The sequence below is a fragment of the Cyrtonyx montezumae genome, unplaced genomic scaffold (genome assembly GCF_038088225.1).
Source record: "Cyrtonyx montezumae isolate F1298 unplaced genomic scaffold, pur_monq_1.0 scaffold_19, whole genome shotgun sequence".
Lineage (NCBI taxonomy): Eukaryota > Metazoa > Chordata > Aves > Galliformes > Odontophoridae > Cyrtonyx > Cyrtonyx montezumae.
In genome coordinates this window covers 9,564,418-9,576,721 of record NW_027071925.1, presented here as the reverse complement: position 1 = coordinate 9,576,721, position 12,304 = coordinate 9,564,418, and the positions used below count along the sequence as shown (strand labels likewise).

General features: G+C 45.7%; 1 protein-coding gene across 1 annotated transcript; it reads right to left on the bottom strand.

The window, feature by feature from the left end:
- Window positions 1–1,414: 1,414 nt before the first annotated feature.
- On the bottom strand, window positions 1,415–11,618 carry NUP85 (nucleoporin 85). The gene is made up of 18 exons (XM_065735577.1): window positions 11,383–11,618; window positions 11,000–11,283; window positions 10,380–10,450; window positions 9,822–9,865; window positions 9,342–9,411; window positions 9,076–9,197; window positions 8,602–8,736; window positions 7,941–8,063; window positions 7,571–7,702; window positions 7,113–7,219; window positions 6,778–6,861; window positions 6,157–6,222; window positions 5,597–5,748; window positions 5,385–5,502; window positions 4,458–4,558; window positions 3,141–3,292; window positions 2,091–2,177; window positions 1,415–1,600 (listed from the first exon to the last, which is right to left on the bottom strand). Exons 1-18 carry the CDS (start codon window positions 11,413–11,415, stop codon window positions 1,499–1,501), a joined length of 1,983 nt encoding a protein of 660 aa, XP_065591649.1. The 5' UTR covers window positions 11,416–11,618; the 3' UTR covers window positions 1,415–1,498.
- Window positions 11,619–12,304: the final 686 nt, after the last annotated feature.

Sequence of the window (12,304 nt, the reverse complement as noted above, 5' to 3'; positions counted from 1 at the left end):
AGGTGGCTGAACAGAAACAAGCAGGGAAAGGAAAGAAGGCTCTGCTGGGCTGTGGTGATGCATGTGCTCTATTTTAATAGCTCTCTGTGTTAAGTGGCTAAGTGCAATCATCTCCAGGACAGGGAGAGTGGTTTTACTGGACATGAGTATTCTGTGCTAGCAGGGGGCAGACGAATTGACCACTCTTGGCAGTCATAGAGAAACTAGGTTTAAATGGCTGAAAGTTGATCACAGAAGTCCCTTCTCTCGATGTACGATCTCAAGCAGTGCCTCAAATAGCTTTGAGACACTGATTTAATGTCTGTTATTTTTATTAAATCAGTTGACAAAAGCACAGGTAGGATGGATCCTTGGACAAAGTGCTACTGGAATTAATACAGGCTGTAAAATCATGACTCAAATACAACTTGGAATTACTTAAGTTGTCTTTACTGTGATGAGAATTAAAAATTACTAGAAGTGAAAAACTCCATAGGTTTAAAGGCCTGAAGCTCTAATCAGAGGCATCAGGCAATTGTGGAAACCCAGAGGGGGAAGGAAAGCTTTGTCCAAGGACTGCAGCCTTGTTGGCTCCCTGATGTGGAAGGCAGGGAAAAAAGGGGTTACATCTTTTAGATTCCTACAGAAAGCAGCAATTTTAAACCAATGGATGAGGACAAGGAAAGAATTCTTTCTGCCTCAGAAATGTTGTTGCCACTGAAGGCACGGTCGGCACAGGGATATGTTTAGGTCACTTGAGTCTGCCCAGGCACTGAAAGTGCATCCTGAGGAAGCAGACTGCACTGCTTTAGATGCCTATATGTGAATCTCACTGTGACTCTGAGGAAGTCAGAAGAGCACAGGTGCTTTCTGCAGAATAGTGTTCTCACTGTTACTGGCAGTGCACTGCCTGTGCAGTACAGCCAAATGGAAAGATGCCATAGTCTTGCTGCATGGAAATGCACTGTTATGAGCTTTGGAAATTAAGCTATGAATGAGTGTTCCCTTGTCTGTAGGTTGAGGTTCCTGCTTCATACCCAACAGCCATTACTGTAAATACATCTCAAATGGATTTGTTTTGCTGCATGTTAAATAAATTGGTTTCCCTACTTTGCTCTGGGGATAGCTCCTACTGATGGTTGTGGAATATAATGCTGGTTCTAGAAATGCTAATGCTCAACTCATCCTCTGAAGCCCATCCAAACTAGAAAACATTAACTTCTCCCTTCTTGGTTAAAATGCCAGTGCATTAAAAGGTAGGATCAATTTCAGTTCTGGGCAATTAGTGGCATAGCAACTGCAAACACAGGTGTAAGAATGCTTAACATTAGATGGGGAGGACAGCCAGACCAGGTTGGATCAAACAACCCTGGGAGGCTGCTGTACAACTTTTAAAGTTCTTTTTTATGAAAGGGAAGACCAAGTCACCAACAAATATGCAAAACAAGACCTTTATTGGTAGAAAACCAGTCAGGTTTATGTACAGTACGCCACAGAGTAAAAACACACATTACTGTCTTCAGGATCCTTCCAGTGTGCCTTCTTTGACAATGACTCGTGCAAGATTTCGTGCAAGAGCAAGTCTCAGCATTTCCACCTTCACGGTCTCAACATCATCATCCTAAAGGCAGAGTTTGGGATAGATCAGTGCATGCAATAAGGAGCTGGTGAGTCCTCCACAAAAGCGACATTTCTTAGTTTCTAAATTGACCAAAGACAGAAGTACCAAACCTTTTCTCTTTCTGGCAGTTTTGCACATGTAGCAAATGCCTCCCTGGTCTGTGCCTAGAACACTGAATAGCCTGAGCTGTTAGATGGCAGCATCTCAGCTTTTCACTGTCCATGTAATTTCTAATTATTTCTCTTGGAAAAGCATTGCAGTCCAATTCAACTCAGCAGAGCACTCAGGAACAGCAATACTGCACTATTTCTGTGTGCTTAAGTACCTTCTGCTGATGCCTCACTTTGCTGGCCGTTACTGACGCACCAGCCTCAGACACCCAGGCTCTCCCTTGTTTCTGTCCCCATCTGTGAACACAAGTTTAGCACTTCCCTTGACTGCCCACAACCCCACTGATCCATTACGCAGTTGTCCTCAAAACAGGAGGTACCTGCAACTTCTGCTTATCCAACTTTCCTGCTGTTAGATCTTCCAGGCATCGCATCAGTTCATAAGTCTGCTCTGCTGAAAATATGACCTGTAGAAATGAAAGTATTTACTGAAAACAGTCATGCTGAAGGACATCATGCAGTCTGAGAACATGAACTGAGACAAAAGAGAATGCGTTCACATTCCCACAGATTGATTCTGACCTTTTCATTCATAGGACCACAAGACAACACAGGGTGGAAGGGATCAGTATTAGGACCTGTAGTGGAAATGTTAAGTCACAGCTTGAAGCAGTGATGGAGCACCTGGTGGGAAGGCAGGGCCAGCCCAGGGGAGCTCAGGTGTATGCAGTGTATCCGAGTGAAGGGGTGGAGCCAGGATCCACCCTTTCCCAGCCCTCCATGAAGGGTTGGCAGAGGAGGTAAGGATCTCTCTGGAGAACAATGCATATCTGAGGCTTTCTGAAGGTAAGCAGCTTTAAGCAGCTTCTTTCCTTTGTTTTTGTGTCAACAGCTGTTACATTTGAGCAAGTCCTCACATTGGTGGTAGGATGGACAGTTGGATCAGATGATCTTAGAATCATTAAGGTTGAACGAGACCTCTAAATGACTTTGGAAGGTCTGTAACCTCTTGTGCAAAGCAGGGTAAGGTACGAGGTCAGCACGTGCCTCTGTGCTTCATTCGGTCGTGGGTCTCTAATAAGAAACTTCCATTGTCTTGATGGATCATAAAGCAAAAAACATGGCTGAGCAGAAGAAAGCACACCAAAATAAAGCAGCAGAAGGGACTGGACACCTTCTGCACTTAAACCATCTGCATGGTTATTTTATTATTCTGCTGCTTTCTAAAAGCAATGATTATCCTGTTCAAAGTTATTTGTCATCCTGATCCCCCTGGCCTCAGTAAGACAGTGGGAGTTCTATGCAGTTCTTGAACTTGCTACGGCCAGTCCTAGCCTAGGGACACTTAGTGTGGAGTGACTGCTTTGATAACTTCTCGGGAAGGAAAGAAAGGGTGTGGGGTGTCTGTCATGTCTGACCAGCATCCTCACCTCTTTCTGCTCCAGCAGGGGAAGGGCATCTGTCAGCAGGGTCATCCAGAAGGAGCAAGGGGCAATATGAGCAGTCATCAGCATCAGAAGCAGCCTGGCAGCTTCAGAGAACCGCTGCTCTCCATACAGACGGTGGAATTCACGGTACTTCCCTACACGTGGGTGTTGGAAGGGTCACAAGTATTAGTATGTGTCAGAGCAGCACAAGCTGGGGTTAATGGATGTTAAGTCACTTTGCTCTCGTGAAGCAATAGCTATGAGTCCCCAAAACAGCTGTGTCTGGAGGGAATAGGAACCTTGTGCGGGAAGTTAAAATACAGGCTGGCCTGACAGTTAAAAACCTGCCACTGTCCTGGTTAAGAGTCACTGTTTCAATCAGCCTGTGGCCTAATTGATAGTCCCTGGTGCTGAGTGTCTGCAGTGTTGAGCAACTCAAGTGGCTTAGAGATTGGCAGTGTCTGTAAAGAACAAACAGAAGGGGAGGAGGAATGCTACAGCCCCGAGCTGCTGGAGTTCAACAAGTGTTTAGACAATGCTCTCAGACATATGGTCTGATTTTTGAGTGGCCCTGTGCTGAGCCAGGAGTTGGGACTCTTTGATCCTTATGGGTCCCTTCCAACTCAGGACATTCTATATTTTTCTCATACCTCAGGAGATTGAGAGATGTGAAAGGCTTCACTGATCAAATGGGAAGTGAGATCTTTGTTAATGTAGAATGCTCTGCTTTTGCTAAGAATTAGTTGAATAGGTACCCAGTACATAATAATTGGCTGAGAACAAATAAATAAGAGTCACAGAATAAAAGTCTCATATCTGCTCAACTGCAAAATTATAGCAAGTAATGATTCCCATTCCAATCCAACTCTGATTAACATTTGAACTCAAGATAGAGACATGTGAGTTCTTCAGAAAAAGCACACCTGGTGTTCCTAAAACTTCTAAAGGAAAATGAAGCTGAAATATTTTTTGCTTTTAAGGAATTTACACAATGCAGAAAGGGAGGTCACAGTCCCTAGAGCCAAAATTCCACAATTAAACTACAACTCTGTGGGGCAGATGCAGCGACGCTGTCTGGAGGATCACCCATCTGGTAAGTCAGTTCACTTCTAAGCTTTATTTAAACTTTATCCTAAACTGAGGAAACAATTCTAATTTTACAAGCGTGAACCAAATAGGAAGAGGTCAAATTCAGGATCACCCTCAATATGCTGTGGTCAGCCAGAAGGGAGTCAGTCCAATGCCAGGAGAGTAAAAGCCTGTATACAGGTAGCTGTGTTATAAATAACAGAACAGCCTGAAACATCAGGCCCTTCTCACCAAGAAAAGTCAGCCGGTCACTAAGCAGCATGGATGGTCCCAAATTATCAATGAGGTCTAAGTCAGAAAAGCATCCCCTTTCACAGTAGTCCTTCAGGAATCTGTGGAGAAAGTAAAATGCAATAAAGACTTAGAAGGGAGGTTATTTTCCATGCTTCTTTTGTATATACTCATCCCTTCACAGGAAAAGCTTAGTATACAAGTGAATTTCATCTTAATGTACTGTGATTGAGGGCTTCAGAAGACATCAGAGGGAGTGGAGAGTGAATCAGCATGGCATGCATTTAACTGAAACTTTTATTTTTCTTCTAGATTTTGTAGTAGATGAGATCTATTCCTTAAAAAGAATAAGTAAAGGAATGAGCACAGGAAGCTCACTGTTGTTGAAATAAATGACAGTCTCCACTCCCTCTAAGAACAAGTTGAGGGGGGGAGCCAGCAGTCTCTTACCTCTCCCTTTTAACACTGTTGAAGATGTAGTATTACCTGCCATCTATCCAGAGCATAATTACAGAACTATAACTATGTGAAGAGATTGGTACCTGCCTATTTTCAATTAAGAAAAAAAGTGCAAGGCTTTTGGGTTGCTAGAGATTCAAAAGCACAGAGTTGTGAGTGAAGCCTAGGTCTAAGCTAAGTGTCAGCAGCATTCTCAATTCTATTACTAGACTGTTTGGTAAAGCAAATCTATTTAATCTCTATAGATTTCTTGGAGTATGATGGTGTAGGAAAAAAAAAACAGCAAGGCTATTGCAGATGACAAGAACCCAAGGATGCAGTTTTCTAGCCCAGAAACAGATACTTGCTCTGATGGAAAGACAACCCCGCTCTGCCTGCAGTGGGTCCTCTCTAGGATGGCTGCCTTCTTCCCATTGCTATCAGCCCATGACAGCAACAGCCACCTTAGAGCTTCTGACTCAGACTCACCGATCTGATATCAGTGTAGCAAAAGCTGCATCCTTGGCTCTGATGCTCCAAGACAAGGCAGAGCCCAAGCGATTGTTCCGCAGAGCTTTCATGGCCATGATTTTACAGATGCTTCGAACTTAGAAGGAAACACAGGAGAAAAGAGAAAAAAATCAATTTCAGTAGTTTCACTTTTATCACTATAGAGCAGTGAAATTTTAAGTGTAAGTCACCTTGTTCATGCATCTGCCTCTGCTCACAGATCCTCAGCACTTTGAGGGCCTTCTGTTCTGTGTTAAGGGGTATCCGCTCAATATGAAGCTCCAGATAGACCCTGCCATATTCTGGACAGTGGTCAAAGTAATCTACCCCCAGCTGCCACAGACTGAGAGGAAAGGGGGAGAGAAAGTCAAGCATGTCAATCTTATAGATCTTAAATAAGTGTAACAGTAAAGAAACAAGTAGAATTTGAGTCTGCATTAATAGTACTTGGTTCTGATTAACACAGTATTCATAACTAAGATTGTTTTTACTTCTTACCAACTAGCAGCTGCCTATTACACAACTTAGGAATAACCACATCTCAGAAATGCGCTGCACCAAAAATGCCACAGAGGCAGTCACCATCCCATCCTGATTAATACAACTGATGGGTCCTAATCGATTGCTGAAATTCTAACAATGGCTTCTTTAGGTTTTGCCTTTTCATTTTATTATTATGCAATTTCTTTATTTATTTTTTGCTGTCCTGATGTTAAGTTCAGCCTCTGAAAAAAGAAATAAAGATTGCTACCTGTGATGGGAGAAGAGTCCTGAGGCATACTCCAGTAAAAGGAATTCACGCATGTTTGAACCAAAACTGGAAGGGAATGAAGAAAGAAAAGAAACAAGCATTACTATTGGCACCTCATCAGAAAAACCTGCAGTATATCTTCTCATGGGTTATCTTAATAACCAAGCCTAAACTTGCAGGGCAGCTTTCTCCTTGGGGGGAGACCTGCGTATTGACAGCATTTAGCAAATGTAATTCAGAAGTAGTAATGACTGCTTTAAGAAACTGAAACATCAGGAGAATTCAAATAGCAGAATTGCTCATACTTAAGTTGAAAACTTATGCATGGAAGCTCTTTTTAGATGAGTTTCTCGCTATTCCAAAAAAATCACAAACATTTGAGCCCTTAATAATATTTCAGCTAAAAATACATTTAAAAAACAAACCCCAAACCCTAACATTCTGCTGGCACGTCAAATTCATCATGACTGTGTCTGCTTTGTAAGTATCTGGCCTGATGCAGCAGCACCTTTATTTTCCACCTTCTGTAAATGCCTGAGATGCTTCTTTTTCACCAAAATCAGCATGCTGTTTCGGTCGTTCTTCTGAGTGTCTGAACAGTCAGGACAAGTAAATACTTACTAGAGATTATGAGATTGCAGGAGTTTACAGTGATCCAGAAGGTCAGTCAGATGGGCCACAAACCACCAGTTGCTCAAAGCAATGCTGTATTTGAAACAAAGCAAACACTTAACCTATAATTGCCAAGGAATGTGTGAGGTTTTGCACATAGCTAAGTTCTGTTACAGTGTGGTGTCTCAGACCTGATGGAATACTCTTCATCGCTACCCGCTTCGCCCATGCTTGGTAAGTCCTTTGAAAGAATGACCAGGTGGCCTGGACCCATGTCCTCTACCTCAAATACTACTGGAAGTAATATGATACAGCTAGAGAAACAAAAGCTTTACAAACTCAACCTGCACTCCTTGATCACTTGGTGAAGTTCAAATTCAAAGGCTGCCATTAAAATTGTGTCTAGAGGCTCAGGGCTGCTTTCTTCACCCAGGAACATGTCCATACTAGACTGTGGAATAAGATTACAAGACATGATAAAGAATAGTTGTGAGAGGGTAGAAGGAAAACTATGTTTTGATGTAGTAGCCTCATTTACATTATTTTATGGGAGAGTACATCACAGAGAAGAAGCAGTGTTTTAACATTACAATTTAAAGACCAAAACCGGTTAACATTAGACACTAAAGAGAGTTGGTCTTCAACAATTATTTTACTGTATCAGTCTCCCAGTCCATTTAAGAGTTCTAGGAAAAGTCTTGTGGGTACACAGCTTCTGTAAGACATCAACCCTCCCACAGCTAAGTATCAAAATCTTTCTGTGCATTAAACTGGAGGATATCAACGTGATTTTATTTCTTGCCTGTGCATAGAACCGCAGTTCCATTGGCTTCACTGTTGGATGTGAATACAGGAGTCGAGTAACCAGGAAGTGGTACCAAGTAGTCATGAGCTCCTTTTTTTCTAGTATGGCATTCTCGTCTCCCAGCAGGATCTAAGAGGAAGAAAAACAAAGGAGTAATTCTCCAAATTCAGCTATGTACGCAGCTGCATTGTTAACTTTTTAAAGGCATTACTATTCTGGAAAGTTTACAATTGAATGAAGAGCCTAGGACAGGAAAACAATCTGCAGAAGTGATCTAACGAACAGATGATTTAAGATATTGAAGTTACTTATGACTGCACATGGCTTCTGAAGTACACAATCCAATACTTGTCCAGTTCCCTTTCACCTTGCAGATGGATTCCATGTGGGGACTGGAAGCAAAGGTACCATCCTGTAGGTAACGCTGACACTCTTCATGCCAGTGCTGCCATTTCAGCTCCATCTCAGTCAGTGTTTGGGTGTTACCAAGCTGAATGGGATAAGAGGCATAAAATAAAAAGAAGCATCAAGCCACATCAGGCATTTGGTCTGAACTCACATTTGTGCTAAAGAGGTAAACAGGAGGCTGCTGTCAATTTTTTCCTTGTTCTCCAATTGCACATTTAAATAAAGGAAAAGAACCCCAGGACAACCAGTGAAAGATGCAGCTGCAATTTTTCCTCCACAAGGAGATCACTGCAACTGGTAACAACACTGCTGGTAAGGTCTTCAAAGACTTCTTTGTGAGCTCCCACCAGGAACTGTTTCAGATAACCCAGTAATGCATCTTGCTACAAGAATATCATTTCTGACTATGTTGGTTTACCACCTAACTGTACACTTGGGTCTCTCGGGTAACTGAGAGAAGTATTTTTACTGTAAAGGATTAAGACAGATGTTTTAATGGTCAACAGAATGTGATGTTACTACAGCCACAGGAGAGATTAAATAAACTGGACTAACTGTTATCATTCTTATCATCTTTCTTAATGGAACTGTGTGGGGAAAAAAATCTGCTTTTTACATACACTGGGCACAGGCATTTTCTTCATTAAGTCATCCAGGACTCTGTACATGTTCATTGATGTGGGATTTGCACTGGCTTCCTTGGAGAGCAAGTGGCGTGCTTCATCCATTCGGCCTTGCAGCACGAAGATATCCACCTGCAGAAACCACACACCTGAGCACCAAGCTGTGCAGGGCTACCACACACCCAGGGGGAGTATCGGGGAATCTTCAAGAAAGTTAAGCGCAGTTAAAAGATTTCAACTTTAGGCCCTGCTAATTCAAATATACAATCTCTGTGGATCATGAAATTGAAAAGCCCAAGTTAGGAATGAGGGGTCACGATGATCTTGACAACAGCTTCATCTTAAATCCGTGCAGACAGCAGCAGCATCTCAGGTATCTGAGAAGTATTCCAGTGCTGAGTACAGAAGAGGAAAGCAAGACATGCAGGCCTGACTTCTCTTCATCTAAAAGTTTACAGGTGATTTACTCACCACGTTCCAGAAGAGCTTGTGTTTTGATGGATTTTCACTGCTCAAAACTTCACGGACCATGTTGTCTACATCACAGATATGAAGCTGAACCCAATCAAGGAGGCAAAGCAGGAGGGGACCAGCTTTATGCAGAGAAGATATTGTCAGTTCCCAAACTGTTTGTCTGAAACTGTTAATTTATGCTTCTAACCTTAACGGTCTGATAATCATTAGATGAGATTCACTAATCGGATTTCAATCTGCCACACTCAAACTACACTGCTCACCTGGAGCTGCTTCAACAAACAGAATCTCACACAGATTCCAGATCAGCTCCATGGCAGAGAGAATAGAAACCTGAAAAAAAAAGCAGAGCTGTTTCAGGGTCAGTAATTGTTCCAGTTATTTATTTTTGACAGTCAGTTTTTACAGGCAGGAGAAATGTCATACTGTTATTTCAGAAATACAAATTAAAAGATAGAAACAGGCCATAATTTCTCTACACACATTCAGTTCAGAAAATATCAACGCTGTTTGTGTAATGAAATGCAACGGTAATTTCAGGGAAGTACCAAACAGTACAGAAAGTGTTATTTTAAGCCTTTTGCTCTCCTGAGACTTGAAGTTACAAAGAGCACAGAAAGAACAAGAGGCCAATGAAGCAACATCAGTGCAGCTTATACAGCAAAACTACTGCCACAGTGTTGGTCTCGATGACTTTACTAACCAGTGCTCACGCGACTTACACAGATGTGACTGCAGATTACCTGAATGCTGTACTGGCTGTGCAGGGCAGGGTCTCGTGCTGAAACTGAGCAAAAAATAAGTCAAGTCAAAAAGCAGTATGTTCACCTTATTTCACAATGCCTTCTGGGCTCATAAATACAATACCTGACCGCTCACTGGGCACAGACCCAAATATGTACACAACTGATAAAGCCAAGCTAACTCTTCATAACTCTTAATAAATCTGGTAAGTTCACAGGACAAGGATGTTAAGGCAAAGTAAGATCTGTCACTTTTTAGGGGAAGCAAGATGTTAATTTTGACTCATTTTTCCACAAAAAACACAACCCATTACATGAGAATATTGCAAGTCTTCCCAAAATCAGTTACAACACACTGCAAAAAAAAAAAAACAACCAACAAAAAAAATCCTGAGATGATGAACCAAACTGGAAATCTCAGTAATGGAAGTGGAATTTCTTAATTACTGATTACTGTTTACATGTGCCTTTTTTCAGTAGCTGTAACAACTTCCAAATGAAATCTTATTTTTATCATCACAAACAGCATCTCCTTTTACTGCAGTACAGCAGACTTACTCGCTGCCTGGTGCATGTCCTCCATGCAGGCTCTTATGACGGAGCGGTAGTTCTTACTCACTTGGACTAACCTGCCAAACACAAAAAGGGATCATTTACGGAGTTACAGTCCCTTTTCTGTGCATCTGTGGAAGCTTCTGGCACTAAGATGAACCTAGTTGGTGCTGCACACTGTGGCTGCGATGGCTCTGGGTACACGGCCCCAGGCGCTGCTCAGCACCACTGCTGGGGGGCTCAGGGATCGCAGCCAGGTGACTCCCCACATCACAGAGACATGACTGGGGGTGATGGCCAGGAGATGCACCAGAGAGGCTCAGGTTGGGGATTAGAAAAAATTTCTTCCCAGAAATACGGCGGCACAGGCCGCCCAGCGAGCTGCAGAGCTGCCCTGGAGCTATTCAGAACTGTGGAGATGCGGCACTGAGGGCCGTGGCCAGCAGGCACGGTGAGACGGGCTGGCGTCGGCCTGGATGGCCTTAACATCATCTCCACCCTTAATGATTTCACGATTACCCCCCAGCAGCGCTTCGGGCCGTCTGCCGAGCCACGGCAGCGCTCAGCGCTCTGGCTCTGTCCGGGCAATGCCTACGAGCCCGCCCCGCGCGCCCGGCCCCGCTCACTGCGCGTTCCTCGCCCTCGCGCTCTGCTCCTCCTCGCAGCGCTGCAGCCCGACGAAGATGCCGTGGGACTCATTGAAGAGCTTCCGCAGCGTCTCCATGTAAATGTCCTGGTCCCTGCGGACCACGAAGACGCAGGAGGGGCCCGGCCCTCCGTCCGCGCCGCCTCCCGGGGTCCCGGAGCGCTCCGCACCTCTGCGGCCGAAGAGCGTCTCGCACAGCAGCATCTCGGCCGGGCCCCACTCGAAGCACAGCTGCGTCCGGGCCGGGTCGGCGCCCGGCACCACCTGCGGGAAGAGAGGGGAAGAGAAAGCGCGGCAAGGTAAGGTCAGGTAAGGCAAAGGAGGCACGGTCCGTCCGAGCCGCCCCGCGGCCCCGGCCCCGACCGTCATTGGCGGCTCCGTGTCGGGCTCCTCCATGGCCGCGCCGCTCTCCCGCCCGAGGGGAAGGCCCGGCCGTGGCTGCCCGCCGCGCTGCCCGCCGCCGTCCGCCGAGCTCCGCTGCGCTTCCCCTCAGCCGGCGGCCGCCCAGCTCCGTCCTTTTCCCCTTCTTCTCCCTGGCACCGCCGGAGCTCCGCGAATTTGGGGCAGGCGCGGCCGTTCAGCCCCGGAAACAGCGCCGACCCTGAAGGCCCCGGCGGGGCGGGGCGGCGGCGCGAGGGGCCGGGCCGCTCCAATCCCAGAACGGGGGCGGTGGGGAAGCGGAGTGGAGCGGGGCCGTGTCGTGTCGTGTCGTGTCGTGTCGTGTCGTGTCGTGTCGTGTCGTGTCGTGTCGTGTCGTGTCGTGTCGTGTCGTGTCGTGTCGTGTCCGCCTCGCTGCGGTTGCTCTCTCGCTGTCGGAGTCCGTCCGCCCTCGCAGGTGGATGAGCCCCCAGGACGCGTTCCGTGGAGCTGCGCTCTCGGGCTGAGGAGCCCCGCGCCGTGTCCCGCCGGCTCCTGCGGCTCGAGGATGGCTCTTGCTGCAGCGTTAGGCTGAGCGCAGCGGGCCGGGCGGTGTGGAGCAGCCCCGTCCGCTCGTTGCTCCTTTCCTTCCTTCTGTCCTTCCCTCCTGCACGCACCTCGCTGTGCTCCCCGCTCCTGTGAGTACTGAAGCTGCTCGGTGGCATGCGTGGTAAGACAAGTAACAGTGCTGTCTTGCTGAATTCTTATCCAGAAAATGTCGGTCCCTCTCTTACTGGTGCTTTCTGGAACAGAATCCTGCATTCGCAGAATGGCCTGGGTTGGGAGGGGCCTCGAGGATCTCCAGTTCCAACTCCCCTGCCGTGGGTAGGGTTGATTTTTCAGGATCAGTTATATCATTTGCTGATGT

What these genes read in the sequence shown, in the direction of transcription:
- NUP85 (XM_065735577.1), bottom strand. Translation starts at nt 11,415, where the DNA reads ATGGAGGAGCCCGACACGGAGCCGCCAATGACG. An exon ending in TGACCGGCTGACTTTTCTTG is followed by an intron (nt 3,293 to 4,457) that starts GTGAGAAGGGCC and finishes ACCCACGTGTAG; the next exon opens with GGAAGTACCGTGAATTCCAC. An exon ending in TGGATAAGCAGAAGTTGCAG is followed by an intron (nt 1,601 to 2,090) that starts GTACCTCCTGTT and finishes CTCTGCCTTTAG; the next exon opens with GATGATGATGTTGAGACCGT.